The sequence below is a fragment of the Corvus hawaiiensis genome, chromosome 38, assembly GCF_020740725.1.
Source record: "Corvus hawaiiensis isolate bCorHaw1 chromosome 38, bCorHaw1.pri.cur, whole genome shotgun sequence".
In the NCBI taxonomy this organism is placed as follows: domain Eukaryota; kingdom Metazoa; phylum Chordata; class Aves; order Passeriformes; family Corvidae; genus Corvus; species Corvus hawaiiensis.
Genome location: NC_063250.1, coordinates 72,143 through 96,777, shown reverse-complemented (window position 1 = coordinate 96,777; position 24,635 = coordinate 72,143). Strand labels below are relative to the sequence as shown.

Below are 24,635 nucleotides of genomic sequence, written 5' to 3'. Positions count from 1 at the left end.
TGTGGGGGTGTTGGGGTGTTACAGGATGTTGGTGGGGCTCACTGTGGGGGTGTTTAGGGTGTTATGGGGCCCTTTAAGGTGGTGTTGGGGTGTTGTGGGTCCCTTGGAGTGGGTGTTGGGGTGTTGTGGGGCCCTTTAAGGTGGTGTTGGGGTGTTGTGGGGGTGTTGTGGGGCCCTTTAAGGTGTTGTGCGGGTGTTGTGGGGGTGTTAGAGAGGGTTGGGGGTCCCTTGGAGGTGCTTTTCGGGTGTTGTGGGGCTCAGTGAGGAGGTGTTTGGGTGTTGTGGGGCTGTTTCGGGGTGTTCTCTGTGCGCTCAGGGTTATTTTGGGGTGTTTCAGGGGTTTCGGGGTGTTCTCTGTGCGTTCAGGGTTATTTTGGGGTGTTTCAGGGTGTTTTATGGGTTTTGGGGTGTTCTCTGTGAGTTCAGGGTTATTTTGGGGGTGTTTCGGGGTGTTCTGTGTGCGTTCAGGGTTATTTTGGGGTGTTTCAGGTGTTTTGGGGTGTTCTCTGTGCGTTCAGGGTTATTTTGGGGTGTTTCAGGGGTTTCGGGGTGTTCTCTGTGCGCTCAGGGTTATTTTGGGGTGTTTCAGGGTGTTTTATGGGTTTTGGGGTGTTCTCTGTGAGTTCAGGGTTATTTTGGGGGTGTTTCGGGGTGTTCTGTGTGCGTTCAGGGTTATTTTGGGGTGTTTCAGGTGTTTTGGGGTGTTCTCTGTGCGTTCAGGGTTATTTTGGGGTGTTTCAGGGGTTTCGGGGTGCTCTCTGTGCATTCAGGGTTATTTTGGGGTGTTTCAGGTGTTTTGGGGTGTTCTGTGTGCGTTCAGGGTTATTTTGGGGGTGTTTTAGGGTGTTTGTTTTAGGGGCTGTTCCAGGGTTGTCTGGGGGTATTTTTTGTTATTTTGGGGTTATTTCAGGGTGTTTTGGGTTATTTTAGATTATTTTATGATATTTTAGGGTGTTAGGGGGGTATTTGGGGTTATTTTAGGGTGTTTTGGGTTATTTGGGGTTATTTTAGGGTGATTTGGGTTATTTTAGATTATTTTATGATATTTTAGGGTGGTTTGGGGTATTTGGGGTTATTTTAGGGTGTTTTGGGTTATTTGGGGTTATTTTAGGGTGATTTGGGTTATTTTAGATCATTTTATGATATTTTAGGGTGGTTTGGGGTATTTGGGGTTATTTTAGGGTGTTTTGGGTTATTTTAGATCATTTTATGATATTTTAGGGTGTTTGGGGGTATTTGGGATTATTTTAGGGTGTTTCGGGTTATCTTAGATCATTTTACAATATTTTAGGGTGGTTTGGGGATATTTGGGATTATTTTAGGGGTATTTTAGGGTGGTTTTGGGGCTGTACTCACCGGGGGAAGGGATGTAGGGGCTGGAGGGTCCCGGTGACCCCGGGGAACCGGGGGTTGGTGACCAGGCCGGGGAGTAGCCGGGGCTGAAGCCGGACGCGTCCGATGCGGCGCTGGGGGAGAACCCGGCCCCGCCCGGGGTCATCCCGCTGCCTGTGGGGGGGAAAAAAAGGGGGTCAGGGGGACCCCAAATACAACCAGGGACCCCAAAACACAGCCAGGGACCCCAAAACCACCCCCAAACACAGCCAGGGACCCCAAAATCACCCCCAAATACAGCCTGGGACCCCCCCCCCCCCCAGTTCCTCCCCATCATCCCCAAGGACGCCAGTTTTATTCCAGGGACCCCCCCAAAGGTATCCCAGTCTGCCCCAGTGACCCCAGTTCGCCTCCCAGTGACCCCCAGGCCACCCCAAATCTGTCCCCCCCACCCCAAGCCATCCCAGTGAGCCCCATTTTACCCCAAACCACCCCCCAAAACCCCTCCACCCCCACAACTGGTTCCCCCCCAGTTCCTCCCAGTCTGTCCCAGTCTCTCCCAGTGCCCCAACTCACCCACACTGGGGGACCAGGCGCCGTAGGCGGGGGTGGCCCCCTGGTTCCAGGGGGTCATGGCCGGGGACATCCCCCCCATGGGGCTGGGGGCCGAGCCGAAGAACATCCCGGTGGCTGCGGAGAGAGGGGGGGGTCAGGGGGCACCCCAAAAATCTGGGGGGTCCCCAAAAATCTGGGGGACACCAAAATTCGGGGGACACCAAAATTTGGGGGACATCAAAATCTCAGGGACATCAAAATATGGCGGACACCAAAATACGGGGGACGCCAAAAGCTGGAGGACACCAAAATTTGGGGGACACCAGGTGACCAGGGCTGGGTCTCCAACTCCCAAGGCCACCCAGAACTGGACGATGACCACGATGACCTTTGGGGTCTTTGTGTCAGCGACCCCAAAATTTGTGGGGACCCCAAAACCTGGGAATGTTCCAGAACCGGATGATAACGGCCTTGGGGGTCTTCGTGTCACCACCTTTGGGGTGTCCCCAACTCCTCCCTGGTGGGACCCCAACATCTGGTGGACCCCAAAATTTGTGGGGACCTCAGAACCTTGGCTGAGTCTTCTCCTCCCAAGGCCACCCACAACTGGACGATGACCACGATGACCTTGGAGATCTTCGTGTCACCACCGTTGGGGTGTCCCCAACTCCTCCCTGGTGGGACCTCAGTGTCCAGGTCCTGAAGGCCCCCAACATCTGAGAGGGACCCCAAAATTTGTGGGGACCTCAAAACCTTGGCTGAGTCTCCTCCCCCCAAGGCCACCCACAACTGGACGATGACCACGATGACCTTGGAGGTCTTTGTGTCACCACCTTCGGGGTGTCCCCAACTCCTCCCTGGTGGGACCTCAGTGTCCAGGTCCTGAAGGACCCCAATATCTAAGAGGGACCCCAACATCTGGGGAACCCCAACATCTGACGGAACCCCAACATCTGGGTTCTTCCCCATCTTCCTGAGAGGACTCAAGTGACCAGAACTGGACGATGACCACGATGACCTTGGAGATCTTCGTGTCACCACCACTGGGATGTCCCCAACTCCTCCCTGGTGGGACCTCAGTGTCCAGGTCCTGAAGGACCCCAACATCTGAGAGGGACCCCAAAACCTGGGAGTACCCCACAACTGGACGATGACCACGATGACCTTGGAGATCTTCGTGTCACCACCCTTGGGGTGTCCCCAACTCTTCCCCCTGTGGAACCCGGCCACCATTCCAAGGACTGTCCCCGTTTTTCCAGGGGTTGTCCCCATTTTTCCAGGGGTTGTCCCCCGTTTTCCAAGGATTTGGGAACTCACGGCCGCCGACGCCGAGGCCGGGCAGGGCGCTGGGGATCTCCATGCCGTGCTTGCACTTCTCGGCATCCAGCAGGAGATCGAAGCAGCCGGTGCCGGCCGGGGCCAGCTGGCCCAGCATGATGTTCTCGGACACGCCCTTCATAGGGTCACTCTCGCCGTGGGCAGCTGCCTCCATCAGGACGTCCACCTGGAGGGGCATGGGGACACCCCAAAATCAGCCTTGGAACCCCAAAATTGGCCTTGGAACCCCAAAATCCTTCAAAACCCTCGATATCCTTCAAAATGTCCCCAAATCCTATAAAATGTCCACGGAATCCCCAATTTCAGCCCCAAAACCCTTTCATGGGGTCACTCTCGCCATGGGCAGCTGTGTCCACCTGGAGGGGGCCATGGGGACTCCCCAAAATCGGCCTTGGAACCCCAAAATCCTTCAAAATCCTCGATATCCTTTACAATGTCCCCAAATCCTATAAAACGTCCCCAAATCCTATAAAACGTCCACGGAATCCCCAATTTCAGCCCCAAAACCCCTTCATGGGGTCACTCTCCTGCCATGGGCAGCTGTGTCCACCTGGAGGAGGATGGGGACACCCCAAAATCGGCCTCAACTCCCAAAACTCCTTCCTGAATCCCAAATGCTCCAAAAACTCCCCCAAATCCCCATTCCCACCCCCAAAACCCCTCACCCTTCCCAGCCCCCTCAATTCCCACCCCCAAAACCCCTCTCCCACCTCCATTTCCCAACTCCCATCCCCATTTCCCCATTCCCACCCCTCTCCCACCCAAAAAATCCCAATTCCCACCCCCAAACCCCATTCCCATCCCCATTTCCCGACACCCACCCCCATTCCCACCCCATTCCCACCCCCAAACCCCAATTCCCACCCCATTCCCACCCCCATTTCCCAATTCCCACCCCATTCCCACCCCCAAAACCCCTCTCCCACCCCCATTTCCCCATTCCCACCCCATTCCCACCCTGAAACCCCATTCCCACCCCCCAAATCCCAACTCCCACCCCTCTCCCACCCCCAAACCCCAATTCCCACCTTGTTCCCACCCCCAAACCCCAACTCCCACCCCAATTCCCATTCCCACCCCTCTCCCATCCCCATTTCCCCATTCCCACCCCCAAAACCTCTCTCCCATCCTCATTTCCCCATTCCCACCTCAATTCCCACCCCATTTCCCAACTCCCACCCCATTCCCATCCCCATTCCCCAACTCCCACCCCTCTCCCACCCCCATTTCCCAACTCCCACCCCATTCCCACCCAAAAAATCCCAATTCCCACCCCATTCCCACCCCCCCCCAAAACCTCTCTCCCATCCCCATTTCCCAACTCCCACCCCATTCCCACCCCCAAACCCCAACTCCCACCCCATTCCCACCCCCAAACCCCAATTCCCACTCCCACCCCAATTCCCGTTCCCGCACCGTCTCCTCGAAGGAGCACTTCATGAGGGGCCCGGTGTCCTGGCGGTTGACGCCGTGCCGGGTGATGGCCATCAGGTGGCCGCGCGAGGTCATGGTGTCGCACAGCAGCGCCAGGTGCCGGTAGTTGACGTAGGAGCCGTCGAAGGAGATGACGTGGTAGAGCTCCCGCTCCAGCGCCTTCCGCACCGCCTCGATGCCCAGCACCTGCGGGGAGCGGGATTTGGGATCGTCCCAGGGGCGTTGGGAACGGTCAAAATGCAGCCAAGGGGTTGGGAATGGCTAAAATCCATCCAAGGGGAATGGCCAAAATCCATCCAAGGGGAATGGCTAAAATCCATCCAAGGGGAATGGCCAAAATCCAGGGGTTGGGAATGGCCAAAATCCATCCAAGGGGAATGGCCAAAATCCAGCCAAGAGGAATGGCCAAAATCCAGCCAAGAGGAATGGCCAAAATGCAGCCAAGGGGTTGGGAATGGCCAAAATCCAGGGGTTGGGAATGGCCAAAATGCAGCCAAGGGGGATGGCCAAAATCCATCCAAGGGGAATGGCCAAAATCCAGGGGGTGGGAATGGCCAAAATCCATCCAAGGGGGATGGCCAAAATCCAGGGGTTGGGAATGGCCAAAATCCATCCAAGGGGAATGGCCAAAATGCAGGGGTTGGGAATGGTCAAAATCCATCCAAGGGGAATGGCCAAAATGCAGCCAAGGGGTTGGGAATGGCCAAAATCCATCCAAGGGGAATGGCCGAAATCCAGGGGTTGGGAATGGCCAAAATCCATCCAAGGGGAATGGCCAAAATCCAGGGGTTGGGAATGGCCAAAATCCATCCAAGGGGAATGGCCAAAATCCAGGGGTTGGGAATGGCCAAAATCCATCCAAGGGGGATGGCCAAAATGCAGCCAAGGGGAATGGCCGAAATCCAGGGGTTGGGAATGGCCAAAATGCAGCCAAGGGGAATGGCTAAAATCCATCCAAGGGGAATGGCCAAAATCCAGGGGTTGGGAATGGCCAAAATCCATCCAAGGGGAATGGCCAAAATCCAGGGGTTGGGAATGGCCAAAATCCATCCAAGGGGTTGGGAATGGCCAAAATCCATCCAAGGGGAATGGCCAAAATCCAGGGGTTGGGAATGGCCAAAATGCAGCCAAGGGGTTGGGAATGGCCAAAATCCATCCAAGGGGAATGGCCGAAATCCAGGGGTTGGGAATGGCCAAAATGCAGCCAAGGGGAATTCGGGATTGTCCCAGGGCGTTGGGAATGGTAAAAGTGTAGCCAAGGGGAATTTGGGATTGTCCCAGGGGTGTTCGAAATGGTCAAAGTGCAGCCAAGGGATTCGGGATCCCTAAAATCCAGGGGGTTGGGAATGGCCAAAATCCATCCAAGGGGAATTCGGGATTGTCCCGGGGGGGTTGGGAATGGTCAAAGTGCAGCCAAGGGGTTGGGAATGGCCAAAATCCAGGGACTGGGGATCCCCAAAATCCAGGGGTTTGGGAATGGCCAAAATGCAACCAAGGGGAATTCGGGATCGTCCAAGGGGGTTGGGAATGGTCAAAGTGCAGCCAAGGGGTTCGGGATCCCCAAAATCCAGGGGGTTGGGAATGGCCAAAATCCATCCAAGGGGAATTCGGGATTGTCCCGGGGGGGTTGGGAATGGTCAAAATGCAGCCAAGGGGAATTTGGGATCGTCTCAGGGGTCTTGGGAATGGCCGAAATCCCTCCAAGGGGAATTTGGGATCGACCGAGGGGGTTGGGAATGGCCAAAATCGAGGGGCTGGGGATCCCCGAAATCCAAGGGTTGGGGATCCCAAGATCCCAGGATATGGGGGGCTGGGAATCCCTGAGATCCAGGGCTTGGGAATGGCCGAAGTCCAGGAGTTGGGAACGGCCAAAATCCATCCACGGGGAATTTGGGATCGTCCGAGGGGGTTGGGAATGGTCAAAATCCAGCCAGGGGTTGGGGATCCCAACAACCCAATCTTCAACCCCCCCAGGTGTCCTCACAGTGAAGATCTCCATGATGAGGACCCAAATGTCCCTCAAACCCCACCCCAGATGTCCATCACCCCCCAGGTGTCCTCATGGTGAAGATCTCCACGATGAGGACCCAGATGTTCCTCAAACCCCACCCCATGATGAGGACCCAGATGTCCATCACCCCCCAGGAGACTCATGGTGAAGATCTCCATGATGAGGACCCAGATGTTCCTCAAACCCCAGATGTCCATCACCCCCCAAGTGTCCTCACGGTGAAGATCTCCAAGATGAGGACCCAGATGTTCCTCAAACCCCACCCCAGGTGTCCTCAGCCCAGGAGACTCACAGTGAAGATCTCCATGATGAGGACCCAGATGTTCCTCAAACCCCACCCCAGGTGTCCCTCACCCCCCAGGTGTCCTCACGGTGAAGATCTCCACGATGTCGTTGGAGGTCGTGCGCACGGGGTCCAGGAGGACCCAGATGCTCCTCAAACCCCACCCCAGCTGTGTCCCTGTCCCCTGGGTGTCTCACGGTGAAGATCTCCATGATGAGGACCCAGATGTCCCTCAAGCCCCACCACAGGTGTCCCTCACTCCCCAGGTGTCCTCACAGTGAAGATCTCCAAGATGAGGACCCGGATGTCCCTCAAACCCCACCCCAGATGTCCCCAGCCCAGGAGACTCACAGTGAAGATCTCCACGATGAGGACCCAGATGTTCCCTCAAACCCCACCCCAGCTGTGTCCCTGTCCCCTGGGTGTCTCACGGTGAAGATCTCCATGATGAGGACCCAGATGCTCCTCAAACCCCACCCCAGCTGTGTCCCTGTCCCCTGGGTGTCTCACGGTGAAGATCTCCACGATGAGGACCCAGATGTTCCTCAAACCCCACCCCAGATGTCCGCAGCCCAGCAGACTCACGGTGAAGATCTCCACGATGTCGTTGGAGGTCGTGCGCACGGGGTCCACGTCCTTCTCGCTCAGCACCCGCATGAGGCTGACGCCGTCGGTCTCCAGGATCCACTCCTGGAGAGCCTTGAACTCCCCGTCCTCGGTGATGATGATCTTCTTCTTGTTGTCCGTCTGCGGCAGGTGCATGTACACCTGGCCAGGGAGGGGACAGAGGTCACCTGCTGGTCACCAGGAGGTCACCACGGATGTTCAGGAGCTTCTAAAGGTCTCTTGGAACCTCCTAAAAGTCTCCATGGAGAGCTCCAGGTGCTCCTCAGGATCTACCTGGAGATTGGGAACCCCCCCGGAGCACCTGGCGGGAGCCAAGGACCTTCTCAGGTGTCACCAGGAGGTCACCACAGGTGTCCTGGGACTCACAAAGTTCTCTTGGAACCTCCTAGAAGTCGCCATGAAGAGCTCCAGGTGCTCCTCAAGATCCACGTGGAGATCTGGAACCCCCCCAGAGTGCCTGGTGGGACCCAAGGACCTTCTCAGGTGTCACCAGGGGGTCACCACAGGTGTTCAGGAGCTTCTAAAGGTCTCTTGGAACCTCCTAAAAGTCTCCATGGAGAGCTCCAGGTGCTCCTCAAGATCCACCTGGAGATCTGGAACCCCCCCAGAGTGCCTGGTGGGACCCAAGGACCTTCTCAGGTGTCACCAGGGGGTCACCACAGGTGTTCAGGAGCTTCTAAAGGTCTCTTGGAACCTCCTAAAAGTCTCCATGGAGAGCTCCAGGTGCTCCTCAAGATCCACCTGGAGATCTGGAACCCCCCCAGAGCACCTGGTGGGAGCCAAGGACCTTCTCAGGTGTCACCAGAGGTGTCCTGGGGCTCCCAAAGGTCTCCATGGAGAGCTCCTGATGCTCCTCAAGGTCCACCTGGAGATCTGGAACCCTCCCCAGAGCACCTGGTGGGACCCAAGGACCTTCTCAGGTGTCACTAGGGGATCACCATGGGTGTTCAGGAGCTTCTAAAGGTCTCCATGGAGAGCTCCAGGTGCTCCTCAAGATCCACCTGGAGATCTGGAACCCCCCCAGAGCACCTGGTGGGAGCCAAGGACCTTCTCAGGTGTCACCAGGAGGTCACCACAGGTGTCCTGGGACTCACAAAGTTCTCTTGGAACCTCCTAGAAGTCGCCATGAAGAGCTCCAGGTGCTCCTCAAGATCTACCTGGAGATGTGGAACCCCCCCAGAGTGCCTGGTGGGACCCAAGGACCTTCTCAGGTGTCACCAGGGGGTCACCACAGGTGTTCAGGAGCTTCTAAAGGTCCCTTGGAACCTCCTAAAAGTCTCCATGGAGAGCTCCTGATGCTCCTCAAGATCCACCTGGAGATCTGGAAACCTCCCAGAGCACCTGGGGGGAGCCAAGGACCTTCTCAGGTGTCACCAGAGGTGTCCTGGGACTCAGAAAGGTCTCTATGGAGAGCTCCTGATGCTCCTCAAGATCCACCTGGAGATCTGGAACCCCCCCAGAGCACCTGGTGGGAGCCAAGGACCTTCTCAGGTGTCACCAGGAGGTCACCACAGGTGTCCTGGGACTCACAAAGTTCTCTTGGAACCTCCTAGAACTCTCCATGAAGAGCTCCAGGTGCTCCTCAAGATCCACCTGGAGATCTGGAACCCCCCCAGAGCACCTGGTAGGACCCAAGGACCTTCTCAGGTGTCCTGGGGCTCCCAAAGGTCTCCATGGAGAGCTCCTGATGCTCCTCAAGATCCACCTGGAGATCTGGAACCCTCCCCAGAGCACCTGGTAGGACCCAAGCACCTTCTCAAACACCCGAAGGTGTCACCGCAGGTCTCCTGAACCTCCCCAAGGTCACCATGGACCTTTCTCCAGGTGTCCCTGGGGACCTCCCAGCCTCTCATGGAGCCCCTCCAGGTGTCCTCCAAACCCCCCTGAGATGTCCCCACCTTGCTGATCTGCTCGATGCCCTGCAGGGTCATGTCCGTCAGCATGTTGGACTCGATGCAGCGCAAGAAGACGTCGTCGTCCATCTTGTCCACCACCTCCTCCTCCTGGGGGTGGCAGCAGAGGACAGGTGACCACTTCAGGCCACCCCAGGTGTCCCCTGAGGTGTCCTCAGGTCCCCACCCACCTCCTGCATCTTGTTCTCGTCGCTGTTCATGATGCGGATGCGCAGCACCAACTTCTCGGCGTTGTCGTCGTTGAAGATGCAGTTGAGGTCGTCGCCGAAGCCTGGAGAGGACATGAGGTGGGGACAAGGTCACCTCCAGAGTCACGGCACCCAAAGGACCCTCGGGGTCAGCTGGGAAGCCACAAAGATCCACCAGGATCAAGCAGGAGCTCTCAAAAGGTTCTTAGATGCCTTCAAGGCTTGCACAGGAGCCTCCAAAACCATCTCGAGGAGCCCCCAAAAGGTCCTCAGATGCCTTCAAAGCTCAACCAGGACCCACCCAAAAGGTCCTCAGATGCCTTCAAAGCTCACCCAGGACCCCCCCAAAAGCTCCTGAGATACCCTCAAACCTCACCCAGGTCACCCCAAACCCTCTCCAGGACCCCCAGAAGCTCCTCAGATACCCTCAAACCTCACCCAGGTCACCCCAAACCTTCTCCAGGACCCCCAAAAGCTCCTCAAACCCCCTCCAGACTCACCCAGGACCCCCCCAAAAGCTCCTCAGATACCCTCAAACCTCACCCAGGTCACCCAAACCCCTTCCAGGACCCCCAAAAGTTCCTCAAACCCTCTCCAGACTCACCCAGGTCACCCCAAACCCTCTCCAGGACCCCCAGAAGCTCCTGAGATACCCTCAAACCTCACCCAGGTCACCCCAAACCTCACCCAGGACCCACCAAAAGCTCCTCAGATACCCTCAAACCTCATCCAGATCACCCCAAACCCTCTCCAGGACCCCCAGAAGCTCCTCAAACCCCCTCCAGACTCACCCAGGACCCCCCAAAAGCTCCTCAGATACCCTCAAACCTCACCCAGGTCACCCAAACCCCTTCCAGGACCCCCAAAAGCTCCTCATATGCCTTCAAAGCTCACCCAGGGCCCCCCAAAAGCTCCTCAGATGCCCTCAAACCTCACCCAGGTCATCCCAAACCCTCTCCAGGACCCCCAAAAGCTCCTCAAACCCCCTCCAGAACTCCCCAAGCCTCCTCCAGACTCACCCAGGACCCACCAAAAGCTCCTCAGATACCCTCAAACCTCACCCAGGTCATCCCAAACCCTCTCCAGGACCCCCAAAAGCTCCTCAAACCCCCTCCAGAACTCCCCAAGCCTCCTCCAGACTCACCCAGGACCCACCAAAAGCTCCTCAGATACCCTCAAACCTCACCCAGGTCACCCCAAACGCTCTCCAGGACCCCCAGAAACTCCTCAAACCCTCTCCAAACTCCTTCCAGGACCTTCAAACCCTTTCCAAGACCCTCAAACGCCCTCCAAAAGCCCCCCAAGACCCCTCCTCCAGCTCACGCACCGGCGTTGATCTTCTCGGCGATCTGCTCCATGGTGAGCTTGCGGTCGGTCATGTGCTTGCGGTCGAGCTCGACGCGGAGCAGCCAGGGCGAGATGCGGCTGACGTCGAAGTCGGGCATCTCGTAGTAAACGTTCACCCACTCCTGGTCCTCGGCCACCACCGTGCTCTGAGGGTTGGGGTCGTAGTAGATGGCCGTGTTGGCCGTCACCTTGCGCAGCGTGGTGTGCTCCAGGCGGCACAGGATGTCCTGGGGGGACACGGGGACATGGTGAGCTCCAGGTGGCCCAGGATGTCCTCTGGGGACAGTGAGGGACCATGGAGGACATGGAGAGCTCCAGGTGGTCCAGGATGTTCCGGGGACATGGAGAACATGGAGAGCTCCAGGTGGTCCAGGATGTCCTCTGGGGACAGTGAGGGACCATGGGGAACATGGAGAGCTCCAGGTGGTCCAGGATGTCCTGGGGACATGGGGACATGGTGAGCTCCAGGTGGCCCAGGATGTCCTGGGGGGACGTGGGGACATGGTGAGCTTCAGGTGGCCCAGGATGTTCTGGGGACATGGAGAACATGGAGAGCTCCAGGTGGTCAGGGATGTTCTAGGGGGACATGGAGAACATGGAGAGCTCCAAGTGGGCCAGGATGTCCTAGGGGGACATGGGGACATGGTGAGTTCCAGGTGGCCCAGGATATCCTGGGGACATGGAGAGCTCCAGGTGGTCCAGGATGTCCTCTGGGGACAGTGAGGGACCATGGAGAACATGGAGAGCTCCAGGTGGCCCAGGATGTTCTGGGGACATGGAGAACATGAAGAGCTCCAGGTGGTCAGTGAGGGACCATGGAGAACATGGAGAGCTCCAGGTGGCCCAGGATGTCCTCTGGGGACACGGGGACATGGTGAGTTCCAGGTGGCCCAGGATATCCTGGGGACATGGAGAGCTTCAGGTGGTCCAGGATGCCCTCTGGGGACAGTGAGGGACCATGGACAACATGGAAAGCTCCAGGTGGTCCAGGACGTTCTAGGAGGACATGGAGAACATGGAGAGCTCCAAGTGGGCCAGGATGTCCTAGGGGGACATGGGGACATGGTGAGTTCCAGGTGGCCCAGGATATCCTGGGGACATGGAGAGCTCCAGGTGGTCCAGGATGTCCTCTGGGGACAGTGAGGGACCATGGAGAACATGGAGAGCTCCAGGTGGCCCAGGATGTCCTGGGGGGACACGTGGACAGTGAGGGGACACTGGGGACATGGAGAGCTTCAGGTGGTCCAGGATGTCCTGGGGGAACATGGAGAACATGGAGAGCTCCAGGTGGCTCAGGATGTCCTGGGGGGACATGGGGACAGGGAGGGACCACGGAGAACATGGAGTGCTTCAGGTGGTACAGGATGTCCTGGGCGGACATTGGGGACATGGAGAGCTCCAGGTGGTCAGGGATGTCCTGGGGGGACATTGCAGACATGGACAACATGGAGAGCTCCAGGTGGTCCAGGATGTCCTGGGGGGACACTGGGGACATGGAAAACATGGAGAGAGCTCCAGGCAGCCCAGGATGTTCTGGGGACATGGAGAACATGGAGAGCTCCAGGTGGGCCAGGATCTCCTGGGGGGACATGAGAACAGTGAGGGACCATGGAGAACATGGAGAGCTCCAGGTGGCCCAGGAGGTCCTGGGGGGACACAGGGACAGTGAGGGGATACAGGGACATGGAGAACATGGAGAGCTCCAGGTGGTCAGGGATGTCCTAGGGGGACATGGAGAGCTCTGGGTGGTCCAGGACGTCCTGGGGACATGAAGAAGATGGAGAGCTCCAGGATGTCCTGGGGGGACATGGAGAACATGGAGAGCTCCATGTGGTCCAGGATGTCCTGGGGGGACACTGGGGACACGGGGACAGTCAGGGGACGTGGAGAACATGGAGAGCTCCAGGATGTCCTGGGGGGGACATGAAGAACATGGAGAGCTCCAGGTGGTCCAGGATGTCCTGGGGGGGACATGAAGAACATGGAGAGCTCCAGGTGGTCCAGGATGTCCTGGGTGGACACTGGGGACAATCAGGGGACAGTGAGTGGCCAAAGGGACCTGCAGGACCCGGCGAGCATCCTGTGCTCCCAGACCACGGGGCCACCACAGAGCTGTGAGGACACAAAACCCACAGGGCCACCACCAGATCACCCCATACCACCACGACCCCCCAGAATCCCAAGTCCTCCCTGTCCCCAAGGTGTCCCCAAGGTGTCCCCAAGGTGCCACCTTGGCGCGCTCGGCGTCGCGGGCGCTCTGGCCCAGCAGGAACACGGTGAGCGACGGCGTCTTGGGCTTCTTGGAGATGTTGATGAGCTCCTTGAGGCGGGGGACACCCAGCGTGACGTTCTTGGCCGACACCCCGGCGTAGTGGAAGGTGTTGAGGGTCATCTGAGTGGCCGGCTCGCCCAAGGACTGAGCGGCCAGAGCGCCCACCATCTCGCCAGGGTGGGCCTGAGGGGACAAAGACACCGAAATGTCCCAAATCGGGTCCTAAAACTCCAAACCCGACCTCAAAATCCTCCAAATCTGGGTCTAAAACCTCAGATCTGACCCGGAAGTTCTCCTTCGGTTGGAGATGAAGCCCCCTTAGATGTGGCTTCAAAGGTATCGTTGGTGTGGAAGCCAAAAAGTGATGCCAATCTGGGCCTAAAAAGCTCAGATTTGACCCCAAATTGTCGGCCCGGGGTGGGCCTGTGGGGACAGGGACACTGCAATGTTCCAGGTCTGACCCCAAAAGCATCCCTGAGATGGAGTCAAAGCCCCCTCAGATGTGGCTTCAAAAGAATCGTCGGTGTGGAAACCAAAAATGATCCCAATTGGGTCCTAAAAGCTCAGATCTGAACCCAAACGGCCCCAAAACCCCAAATCCTGACCCCAAAACCCCAAATCCTGACCCCAAACACCCCCAAATTCCCCAGGAGTGACCCCAACCCCCTTCTCACGATGGCCTGGTTGAACTTGGACTCAGTATCCCCCAGAAACCAGTCCAAGGCACCTCCAGATCTGACCTCAAACAGCCCCAAAACCCCAAATCCTGACCCCAAAACCCCAAATCCTGACCCCAAACACCCCCAAATTCCCCAGGAGTGACCCCAACCCCGTTCTCACAATGGCCTGGTTGAACTTGGACTCGATCTCGCCCAGCAGCCCATCCAAGGCACCTCCAGATCTGACCTCAAACGGCCCCAAAACCCCAAATCCTGACCCCAAACCCCCAGAAATGACCCCAAACACCCCAAATCCTGACTCCAAAACCCCAAATACTGACCCCAAACATCCCAAAATCCCCCAATAACGACCCCAAACCCCGTTCTCACAATGGCCTGGTTGAACTTGGACTCGATCTCGCCCAGCAGCCCATCCAAGGCACCTCCAGATCTGACCCCAAACGGCCCCAAAACCCCAAATGCTGACCCCAGACCCCCAGAAATGACCCCAAACACCCCAAATCCTGACCTCAAACACCCCAAATCCCCAATACCGACCCCAAAACCCCAAATACCGACCCCAAACATCCCCAAATCCACCCCAAACCCCCTAGGAGTGACCCCAAACCCCTTCTCATGATGGCCTGGTTGAACTTGGACTCGATCTCGCCCAGCAGCCCATCCAAGGCATCTCCACATCTGACCCCAAACGGCCCCAAAACCCCAAATCCTGACCCCAAATCCTGACCCCAAATCCCCAGAAATGACCCCAAAACCCCAAATCCTGACCCCAAACACCCCCAAATCCTGACCCCAAACACCCCCAAATCCACCCCAAAAACCCCAGGAGTGACCCCAACCCCCTTCTCATGATGACCTGGTTGAACTTGGACTCAGTTTCCCCCGAGAAACCAGTCCAAGGCACCTCCAGATCTGACCTCAAACAGCCCCAAACCCCTAAATCCACCCCAAACACCCCCAAAATCCATCCCAAACTCCCCAATAACGACCCCAAACCCCGTTCTCACGATGGCCTGGTTGAACTTGGACTCAGTTTCCCCCAAAAACCAGTCCAAGGCACCTCCAGATCTGACCTCAAACAGCCCCAAAACCCCAAATACTGACCCCAAACACCCCATAATCCACCCCAAACACCCCCAAATCCACCCCAAACCCCCAATAATGACCCCAACCCCCTTCTCACGATGGCCTGGTTGAACTTGGACTCGATCTCGCCCAGCAGCCCATCCAAGGCACCTCCACATCTGACCTCAAACAGCCCCAAAACCCCAAATCCTGACCCCAAACCCCCAAAAGTGACCCCAAAACCACAAATACCGACCCCAAACATCCCAAAATCCACCCCAAACGCCCCAGGAGTGACCCCAAACCCCGTCCTCACGATGGCCTGGTTGAACTTGGACTCGATCTCGCCCAGCAGCCCATCCAAGGCACCTCCACATCTGACCCCAAACAGCCCCAAAACCCCAAATACTGACCCCAGACCCCCAGAAATGACCCCAAACACCCCAAATCCTGACCCCAAAACCCCAAATCCTGACCCCAAACCCCCAGAAATGACCCCAAACACCCCAAATCCTGACCTCAAACACCCCAAATCCCCAATACCGACCCCAAAACCCCAAATACCGACCCCAAACATCCCCAAATCCACCCCAAACCCCCTAGGAGTGACCCCAAACCCCGTTCTCACGATGGCCTGGTTGAACTTGGACTCGATCTCACCCAGCAGCCCATCCAAGGCACCTCCACATTTGACCCCAAACAGCCCCAAAACCCCAAATACCGACCCCAAACATCCCCAAATCCACCCCAAACCCCCCAATAACGACCCCAAACCCCGTTCTCACGATGGCCTGGTTGAACTTGGACTCGATCTCGCCCAGCAGCCAGTCGAAGGCCTCCCCGCTGAGGCGGAACTCCTCGACCATGCGGCGGCTGCAGAGGGTGGAGCGCAGGTGGATGTTGAAGAGCAGCGTCGCGTTCTCCTGCGCCTGCCGGCTCAGAGGGTCCTCCCCGTTGACGATCACCAGCTTGCGGCTCAGCTCCTTCACCCCTGAGGGGACAGCGGGGTCAAGAGTGCGGATGGGGATCTGCAGGATCTTCCTGGGGTCAATCAGAACCCACAGAACCTTCCTGGGGTCAACCAGGACTTCCAGAACCTTCCTGGGGTCAACCAGGATCCACAGAACCTTCCTGGAGTCAAACCAGGACCTCCAGAACCTTCCTGAGATCAACTAGGATCCACAGAACCTTCCTGGAGTCAAACCAGGACCTCCAGAACCTTCCTGGGGTCAACCAGGACTTCCAGAACCTTCCTGGGGTCAACCAGGACTTCCAGAACCTTCCTGAGATCAACCAGGATCCACAGAACCTTCCTGGAGTCAAACCAGGACCTCCAGAACCTTCCTGGGGTCAACCAGGATTTCCAGAACCTTCCTGGGGTCAACCAGGACCAACAGAACCTTCCTGGGGTCAACCAGGATCCACAGAACCTTCCTGGGGTCAACCAGGACCCACAGAACCTTCCTGGGGTCAACCAGGACCTCCAGAGCCTTCCTGAGGTCAACCAGGACCAACAGAACCTTCCTGAGGTCAAACAGGACCCACAGAACCTTCCTGAGGTCAACCAGGATCCACAGAACCTTCCTGGGGTCAACCAGGACTTCCAGAACCTTCCTGGGGTCAACCAGGACTTCCAGAACCTTCCTGGGGTCAACCAGGACCCACAGAACCTTCCTGGGGTCAACCAGGACCTCCAGAGCCTTCCTGAGGTCAAACAGGACCAACAGAACCTTCCTGAGGTCAAACAGGACCCACAGAACCTTCCTGAGGTCAACCAGGATCCACAGAACCTTCCTGGGGTCAACCAGGACTTCCAGAACCTTCCTGGGGTCAACCAGGACCTCCAGAACCTTCCCGAAGGACCCCAAACTCATCAGAGCTTCCTGAGGGACTCAAGAACCTCCAGAACCTTCTTGGAGAGTTTAAGTACCTCCAGAACCTTCCTGGGCAACTCAAGGACCTTCCTGAGGGACTCCAAACCCATCTCAGCTTCCTGAGGTCCTCAAGAACCCCCAGAACTTTCCTGAGGTCCTCAAGGACCTCCAGAACCCTCCTGAGCAACCCCAAACCCACCAGAGCTTTCCTGAGGGACCCCATGAACTTCCAGAACCTTCCTGAGGGAGCCCAAATACCCCTCAGAACTTTCTTGGGGGTCCTCCAAGTCCCCCAGGGCTTTCTTGAGGTCCAAGCACCTCCAGAACCTTCCTGAGGGTCCTCAAAACCTTCCTGGTGCCCTCAAGTCCCATCAGAACCTTCTTGGGAGGTCAAAGAGGTCCCAAATCCCCTCAGAACCTTCTTGGGGATCAAAGGGGTCCCAAATCCCTCCAGAACCTTCTTGGGGATCAAAGGGGTCCCAAATCCCCTCAGAACCTTCTCAGGAGGTCAAAAAGGTCCCAAATCCCCCCAGAACCTTCTCAGGAGGTCAAAGGGGTCCCAAATCCCTCCAGAACCTTCTTGGGAAGTCAAAGGGGTCCCAAATCCCCCCAGAACCTTCTCAGGGGGATCAAAGGGGTCCCAAATCCCCCCAGAACTTTCTTGGGGATCAAAGGGGTCCCAAATCCCCCCAGAACCTTCTTGGGGGTTCAAAGGGGTCCCAAATCCCCCCCAGAACCTTCTCAGGAGGTCAAAGGGGTCCCAAATCCCCCCCAGAACCTTCTCAGGAGGTCAAAGAGGTCCCAAATCCCACCAGAACCTTCTTGGGAGATCAAAGGGGTCCCAAATCCCCCCAGAACCTTCTTGGGGATCAAAGGGGTCCCAAATCCCTCCAGAACCTTCTTGGAGGATCAAAGGGGTCCCAAATCCCCCCAGAACCTTCTTGGAGGATCAAAGGGGTCCCAAATCCCCCCAGAACCTTCTCAGGAGGTCAAAAAGGTCCCAAATCCCCCCAGAACCTTCTCAGGAGGTCAAAGGGGTCCCAAATCCCCTCAGAACCTTCCTGGGAGATCAAAGGGGTCCCAAATCCCCCCAGAACCTTCTCAGGAGGTCAAAGGGGTCCCAAATCCCCTCAGAACCTTCCTGGGAGATCAAAGAGGTCCCAAATCCCCCCAGAACCTTCTTGGGGGATCACTGGAGACCCCAAATCCCACCAGAACCTTCTTGAGAGGTCAAAGGGGTCCCAAATCCCCCCAGAACCTTCTCAGGAGGTCAAAGGGGTCCCAAATCCCCTCAGAACCTTCCTGGGGGATCACTGGAGACCCCAAATCCCCCTGGGACCCCCCCAAGCAGCCTCAGCCCCTTTTTTTGAGGACCGTGAGGGGTCCAAGTCCCCTCCCCCACCCCAAAACTTCTCCAAAAATTTCCAAATCGGGCCCGAATTCCTCCATCGGGGTTCAGGGACCACCCCGCAGTCGGATTTGGGGGTCCCCCCCACTCACCCTCGACCACCTTGACAGGGTGCAGGTCCGAGGGCAGCCGGGAGTTGATGTGGAAAATCTTCTGGGCGTTCCAGATCATGCGGAGCAGGTTACAGGGGAGCACCACCTGGAGGGGGCAGGAGCCCGGGAGCGGGGGGCAGCGGTCAGATTTGGGGGGTCAGTGGTCAAAATTTGGGGGGTAGTGGTCAAAAAAGGGGGGGCAGTGGTCAAAATTTGGGGGGTCAGTGGTCAAAATTTGGGGGGCAGTGGTCAAAAACTGGGGGGCAGTGGCCAAAATTTGGGGGGCAGTGGCCAAAACTTGGGGGGTAGTGGTCAAAAATGGGGGGCAGTGGTCAAAAATGGGGGGGCAGTGGTCAAAATATGGGGGGCAGTGGTCAAAAACTGGGGGGCAGAGGTCAAATTTGGGGGACAGTGGTCAAAAATGGGGGACAGTGGTCAAAAATGGGGGGTCAGTGGTCAAAATTTGGGGGGTAGTGGTCAAAAATGGGGGGGCAGTGGTGAAAATTTGGGGGGGTAGTGGTCAAAAAAGGGGGGTCAGAACCCCAAAACTGGGGGTCAGTGGCCAAAATTTGGGGATCAATGGTCAAAATGTGGGGGGTAATGGTCAAAATTTGGGAGGCAGTAGTCAAAATTTGGGGGGTAGTGGTCAAAAAAGGGGGGGCAGTGGTCAAAAATGGGGGGCAGTGGTGAAAATTTGGGGGGTAGTGGGAAAAAATGGGGGGGCAGTGGTCAAAAATTTGGGGGGTAGTGGTCAAAAATGGGGGGTCAGAACCCCAAAACTGGGGGTCAGTGGCCAAAATTTGGGGATCAATGGTCAAAATTTGGGGGGCAGAGACCCAAAAATGGGGGGTCAGTGGCCAAAATTTGGGGCTCAGAGCCCAAAAATGGGGAGCGAGCACCCCAGAAAACCCCGGCGGAATTTTGGCGTGCCCCAGGAGGGATTTGGGGTCACCCTGAGCAGGTTTTAGAGTGCCCCAGTTTGGGTTGGCTCATCCCAGTTGGGGTTGGCTCATCCCAGTTGGGGTTTGGCTCATCCCAGTTGGGGTTTGGCTCATCCCAGTTGGGTTTGGGTCGTCCCAGTTGGGGTTTGGGTCATCCCAGTTGGGGTTTGGGTCGTCCCAGTTGGGGTTTGGGTCGTCCCAGTTGGGGTTTGGGTCGTCCCAGTTGGGGTTTGGCTCATCCCAGTTGGGTTTGGGTCGTCCCAGTTGGGTTTGGGTCATCCCAGTTGGGGTTTGGGTCATCCCAGTTGGGGTTTGGCTCATCCCAGTTGGGTTTGGGTCATCCCAGTTGGGGTTTGGCTCATCCCAGTTGGGTTTGGCTCATCCCAGTTGGGTTTGGCTCATCCCAGTTGGGGTTTGGCTCATCCCAGTTGGGGTTTGGCTCATCCCAGTTGGGGTTGGCGTCGTCCCAGTTGGGGTTTGGCTCGTCCCAGTTGGGGTTTGGCTCGTCCCAGTTGGGGTTTGGCTCATCCCAGTTGGGGTTTGGCTCATCCCAGTTGGAGTTTGGCTCATCCCAGTTGGGTTTGGCTCGTCCCAGTTGGGGTTTGGCTCGTCCCAGTTGGGGTTTGGATTGTCCCAGTTGGGGTTTGGGTCGTCCCAGTTGGGTTTGGCTCGTCCCAGTTGGGTTTGGGTCATCCCAGTTGGGGTTTGGCTCGTCCCAGTTGGGTTTGGGTCGTCCCAGTTGGGGTTTGGCTCGTCCCAGTTGGGTTTGGGTCGTCCCAGTTGGGGTTTGGCTCGTCCCAGTTGGGGTTTGGGTCATCCCAGTTGGGGTTTGAGTCGTCCCAGTTGGGGTTTGGCTCATCCCAGTTGGGTTTGGCTCATCCCAGTTGGGTTTGGGTCGTCCCAGTTGGGTTTGGGTCGTCCCAGTTGGGGTTTGGCTCGTCCCAGTTGGGTTTGGGTCATCCCAGTTGGGGTTTGGCTCATCCCAGTTGGGGTTTGGCTCATCCCAGTTGGGGTTTGGCTCATCCCAGCTGGGTTTGGCTCATCCCAGTTGGGTTTGGCTCATCCCAGTTGGGTTTGGCTCATCCCAGTTGGGGTTTGGCTCGTCCCAGTTGGGTTTGGGTCGTCCCAGTTGGGTTTGGCTCATCCCAGTTGGGGTTTGGCTCATCCCAGTTGGGTTTGGGTCATCCCAGTTGGGTTTGGCTCGTCCCAGTTGGGTTTGGGTCGTCCCAGTTGGGTTTGGCTCGTCCCAGTTGGGTTTGGGTCATCCCAGTTGGGGTTTGGCTCGTCCCAGTTGGGTTTGGGTCGTCCCAGTTGGGTTTGGGTCGTCCCAGTTGGGTTTGGGTCATCCCAGTTGGGTTTGGCTCATCCCAGTTGGGTTTGGGTCGTCCCAGTTGGGTTTGGGTCATCCCAGTTGGGGTTTGGCTCGTCCCAGTTGGGGTTTGGGTCGTCCCAGTTGGGGTTTGGCTCGTCCCAGTTGGGTTTGGCTCGTCCCAGTTGGGGTTTGGCTCATCCCAGTTGGGTTTGGCTCATCCCAGTTGGGGTTTGGCTCATCCCAGCTGGGGTTGGCTCATCCCAGTTGGGTTTGGCTCATCCCAGTTGGGTTTGGCTCATCCCAGTTGGGGTTTGGCTCGTCCCAGTTGGGTTTGGCTCATCCCAGTTGGGTTTGGGTCATCCCAGTTGGGGTTTGGCTCATCCCAGTTGGGTTTGGCTCATCCCAGTTGGGTTTGGGTCGTCCCAGTTGGGTTTGGCTCGTCCCAGTTGGGTTTGGCTCGTCCCAGTTGGGTTTGGCTCGTCCCAGTTGGGGTTTGGCTCGTCCCAGTTGGGTTTGGCTCATCCCAGTTGGGTTTGGGTCGTCCCAGTTGGGTTTGGGTCGTCCCAGTTGGGGTTTGGGTCATCCCAGTTGGGGTTTGGGTCGTCCCAGTTGGGTTTGGGTCGTCCCAGTTGGGTTTGGCTCATCCCAGTTGGGGTTTGGGTCATCCCAGTTGGGTTTGGCTCATCCCAGTTGGGTTTGGCTCATCCCAGTTGGGTTTGGGTCGTCCCAGTTGGGTTTGGCTCGTCCCAGTTGGGGTTGGGTCGTCCCAGTTGGGGTTTGGCTCATCCCAGTTGGGTTTGGGTCGTCCCAGTTGGGTTTGGCTCATCCCAGTTGGGGTTGGCTCGTCCCAGTTGGGTTTGGCTCGTCTCAGTTGGGTTTGGCTCGTCCCAGTTGGGTTTGGGTCGTCCCAGTTGGGGTTTGGCTCATCCCAGTTGGGTTTGGCTCATCCCAGTTGGGTTTGGGTCGTCCCAGTTGGGTTTGGGTCGTCCCAGTTGGGGTTTGGCTCATCCCAGTTGGGGTTTGGGTCATCCCAGTTGGGTTTGGCTCATCCCAGTTGGGTTTGGGTCGTCCCAGTTGGGTTTGGGTCATCCCAGTTGGGTTTGGCTCGTCCCAGTTGGGTTTGGCTCGTCCCAGTTGGGTTTGGCTCATCCCAGTTGGGTTTGGGTCGTCCCAGTTGGGGTTTGGGTCGTCCCAGTTGGGTTTGGGTCATCCCAGTTGGGGTTTGGCTCGTCCCAGTTGGGTTTGGGTCATCCCAGTTGGGTTTGGCTCATCCCAGTTGGGTTTGGCTCATCCCAGTTGGGTTTGGGTCGTCCCAGTTGGGGTTTGGCTCATCCCAGTTGGGTTTGGCTCGTCCCAGTTGGGGTTTGGCTCATCCCAGTTGGGTTTGGCTCATCCCAGTTGGGTTTGGCTCGTCCCAGTTGGATTTTGGGGTGTCCCAGATGGATTTTGGGTTTTTTTGGGTATTTGAGGTGGATTTTGAGGTATTTTGGGGTATTTTGGGGTGTCCCAGGTGCATTTTGGGGTATTTTGGTTGGATTTTAGGGTAGTTGGGGTGGATTTTGGGGTATTTTGAGCTATTTAGGGTTGAATTTTGGGGTATTTGGGGCTATTTAGGGTTGAATTTGGGGGTTTTTGGGGTGCATTTTGGGCTATTTGGGGTTGAATTTTGGGCTAATTGGGGTTGAATTTTGGGGTATTTTGGGGTTTTTGGGCTATTTAGGGTTGAATTTTGGGGTTTTTGGGGTGTCCCAGGTGGATTTTGGGCTATTTAGGGTTGAATTTTGGGGTTTTTGGGCTATTTAGGGTTGAATTTTGGGGTTTTTGGGGTGGATTTTGGACTATTTAGGGTTGAATTTTGGGGTATTTGGGGTTGAATTTTGGGCTATTTTGGGGATTTCAGGCTATTTAGGGTCGAATTTTGGGGTTTTTGGGGTGTCCCAGGTGGATTTTCGGCTATTTAGGGTTGAATTTTGGGGTTTTTGGGCTATTTAGGGTTGAATTTTGGGGTTTTTGGGGTGCATTTTGGACTATTTAGGGTTGAATTTTGGGGTATTTGGGGTTGAATTTTGGGCTATTTTGGGGATTTCAGGCTATTTAGGGTCGAATTTTGGGGTTTTTGGGGTGTCCCAGGTGGATTTTCGGCTATTTAGGGTTGAATTTTGGGGTTTTTGGGCTATTTAGGGTTGAATTTTGGGGTTTTTGGGGTGTCCCAGGTGGATTTTGGGCTATTTAGGGTTGAATTTTGGGCTATTTCGGGGTTTTTGGGCTATTTAGGGATGAATTTGGGGGTTTTTGGGCTGAATTTGGGGGTTTTTGGGATGAATTGGGGGTTTTTGGGTTGAATTTGGGGGTTTTGGCGTTGAATTCGGGGGATTTTGGCCTATTTAGGGATGAATTGGGGGATTTTGGCCTATTTAGGGATGAATTTGGGGTTTTTGGGGTGGATTTTAGGCTATTCAGGATTGAATTTTGGGGTATTTTGGGCTATTTAGGGATAATTTGGGGTTTTTTAGGCTATTTAGGGATAATTTGGGGGTTTTTGGGCTGAATTTGGGGGTTTTTGGGCTGAATTTGGGGGCTTTTGGGCTATTTAAGGATGAATTTGGGGGTTTTTGAGGTGGATTTTAGGCTACTTAGGGTTGAATTTTGGGGGTTTTGTGGTTGAATTTTGGGCTATTTAGGGTTGAATTTTGGGATATTTTGGGGTATTTTAGTTGGATTTGGCATATTTAGGGTTGAATTTGGGGGTTTTTGGGGTGTCCCAGGTGGATTTTGGGCATATTTAGGGATGAATTCGGGGGTTTTGGGGTGTCCCAGGTGGATTTTGGGCTATTTTGGGGGTTTTGGGGGTGGATTTTGGGCTATTTGGGGTTGAACTTGGGGGTTTTCGGGGTGGATTTCGGGGGTTTTTGGGATGAATTTGGGGGTTTTTGAGGTGGATTTTGGGGGTTTTTGGGCTGAATTTGGGGGTTTTTGGGATGAATTTGGGGGTTTTTGAGGTGGATTTTGGGGGGTTTTTGGGCTGAATTTGGGGGTTTTTGGGATGAATTTGGGGGCTTTTGGGCTATTTAGGGATGAATTTGGGGGTTTTTGGGGTGGATTTTAGGCTATTTAGGGTTGAATTTGGGGGTTTTTGGGCTATTTAGGGATGAATTTGGGGGTTTTTTTGCTGAATTTGGGGGTTTTTGGGATGAATTTGGGGGTTTTTGGGATGAATTTGGGGGTTTTTGGGCTATTTAGGGATGAATTGGGGGTTTTTGGGGTGGATTTTAGGCTATTCAGGATTGAATTTTGGGCTATTTTGGGCTATTTAGGGATAATTTAGGGTTTTTTAGGCTATTTAGGTATAATTTTGGGGTTTTTGGGATGAATTTGGGGGTTTTTGGGCTGAATTTGGGGGCTTTCGGGATGAATTTGGGGGTTTTTGGGATGAATTTGGGGTTTTTGGGATGAATTTGGGCATTTTTGGGCTATTTAGGGTTGAATTTTGGGGTTTTTGGGCTATTTAGGGATGAATTGGTGGTTTTGGGCTGAATTTGGGGGTTTTGGGCTGAATTTGGGGGTTTTTGGGCTGAATTTAGGGGTTTTGGGCTGAATTTGGGGGTTTTTGGGATGAACTGGGGGTTTTTGGGTTGAATTTGGGGGTTGTGGGGTTGAATTCGGGGGTTTTTTGGGCTTTTTGGGCTGAATTTGGGGGTTTTTGGGCTGGATTTGGGGGTTTTTGGGGCGCACCTTGCTGTCGCCGGTGGGGAAGATGACGCGCAGCACCTCCCTGTCCTCGCGCATGCGCTCGAACTCGCGCTCCAGCTCGTTCTGGATGTGGGCGTTGGACAGGATGTCCTTGACCAGCTCCTCCTGCAGCGTTCGCCGCAGCGCCCGCTCGTTGGTGTAGTCGAACTTGAACCTGCGGGGGATGACGGCAACGGCTCAGGGGACCCCAAAATGTCCCCAAAGCTTGGGAGG

The 24,635-nt window shown here is 56.0% G+C and overlaps 2 protein-coding genes across 3 annotated transcripts in view; both read right to left on the bottom strand.

Moving 5' to 3' along the window:
• Window positions 1-24,635, bottom strand: part of POLR2A (RNA polymerase II subunit A) — an 81,922-nt gene that overhangs the window by 3,043 nt on the left and 54,244 nt on the right. The window contains exons 20-31 of the mRNA XM_048290367.1: window positions 24,405-24,576; window positions 18,420-18,525; window positions 15,831-16,036; window positions 13,259-13,483; window positions 11,009-11,255; window positions 9,664-9,764; window positions 9,479-9,583; window positions 7,539-7,721; window positions 4,642-4,845; window positions 3,205-3,391; window positions 1,909-2,022; window positions 1,357-1,506 (exon numbers count right to left, since the gene is read on the bottom strand). Coding sequence (XP_048146324.1) covers window positions 1,357-1,506; window positions 1,909-2,022; window positions 3,205-3,391; window positions 4,642-4,845; window positions 7,539-7,721; window positions 9,479-9,583; window positions 9,664-9,764; window positions 11,009-11,255; window positions 13,259-13,483; window positions 15,831-16,036; window positions 18,420-18,525; window positions 24,405-24,576 — 2,000 coding nt within the window. The remainder of the gene's footprint in view (window positions 1-1,356; window positions 1,507-1,908; window positions 2,023-3,204; window positions 3,392-4,641; window positions 4,846-7,538; window positions 7,722-9,478; window positions 9,584-9,663; window positions 9,765-11,008; window positions 11,256-13,258; window positions 13,484-15,830; window positions 16,037-18,419; window positions 18,526-24,404; window positions 24,577-24,635) is intronic.
• LOC125319239 (cuticle collagen 3A3-like) lies at window positions 11,263-12,729 on the bottom strand. 2 transcript variants are annotated; one of them, XM_048290365.1, is made up of 2 exons: window positions 12,247-12,729; window positions 11,263-12,215 (listed from the first exon to the last, which is right to left on the bottom strand). In XM_048290365.1, the coding sequence occupies exons 1-2, from the start codon at window positions 12,617-12,619 to the stop codon at window positions 12,073-12,075; spliced, it is 516 nt and encodes a 171-aa protein (XP_048146322.1). In that variant the 5' UTR covers window positions 12,620-12,729; the 3' UTR covers window positions 11,263-12,072. The 2 variants fall into 2 exon arrangements, with proteins under 2 accessions (XP_048146322.1, XP_048146321.1); XM_048290364.1 differs by having other exon boundaries at window positions 11,263-12,156.

Bases quoted from the DNA above. Each gene is read 5' to 3' on its own strand.
- LOC125319239 (XM_048290364.1), bottom strand. From the start codon at position 12,619: ATGTCCCCCCAGGAGATCCTGGCCCACCTGGAGCTCTCCATGTTCTCC. The intron at 12,157-12,246 runs GTGTCCCCTCAC...CTGTCCCCAGAG, and splicing joins TGAAGCTCTCCATGTCCCCA to GACATCCTGGACCACCTGGA.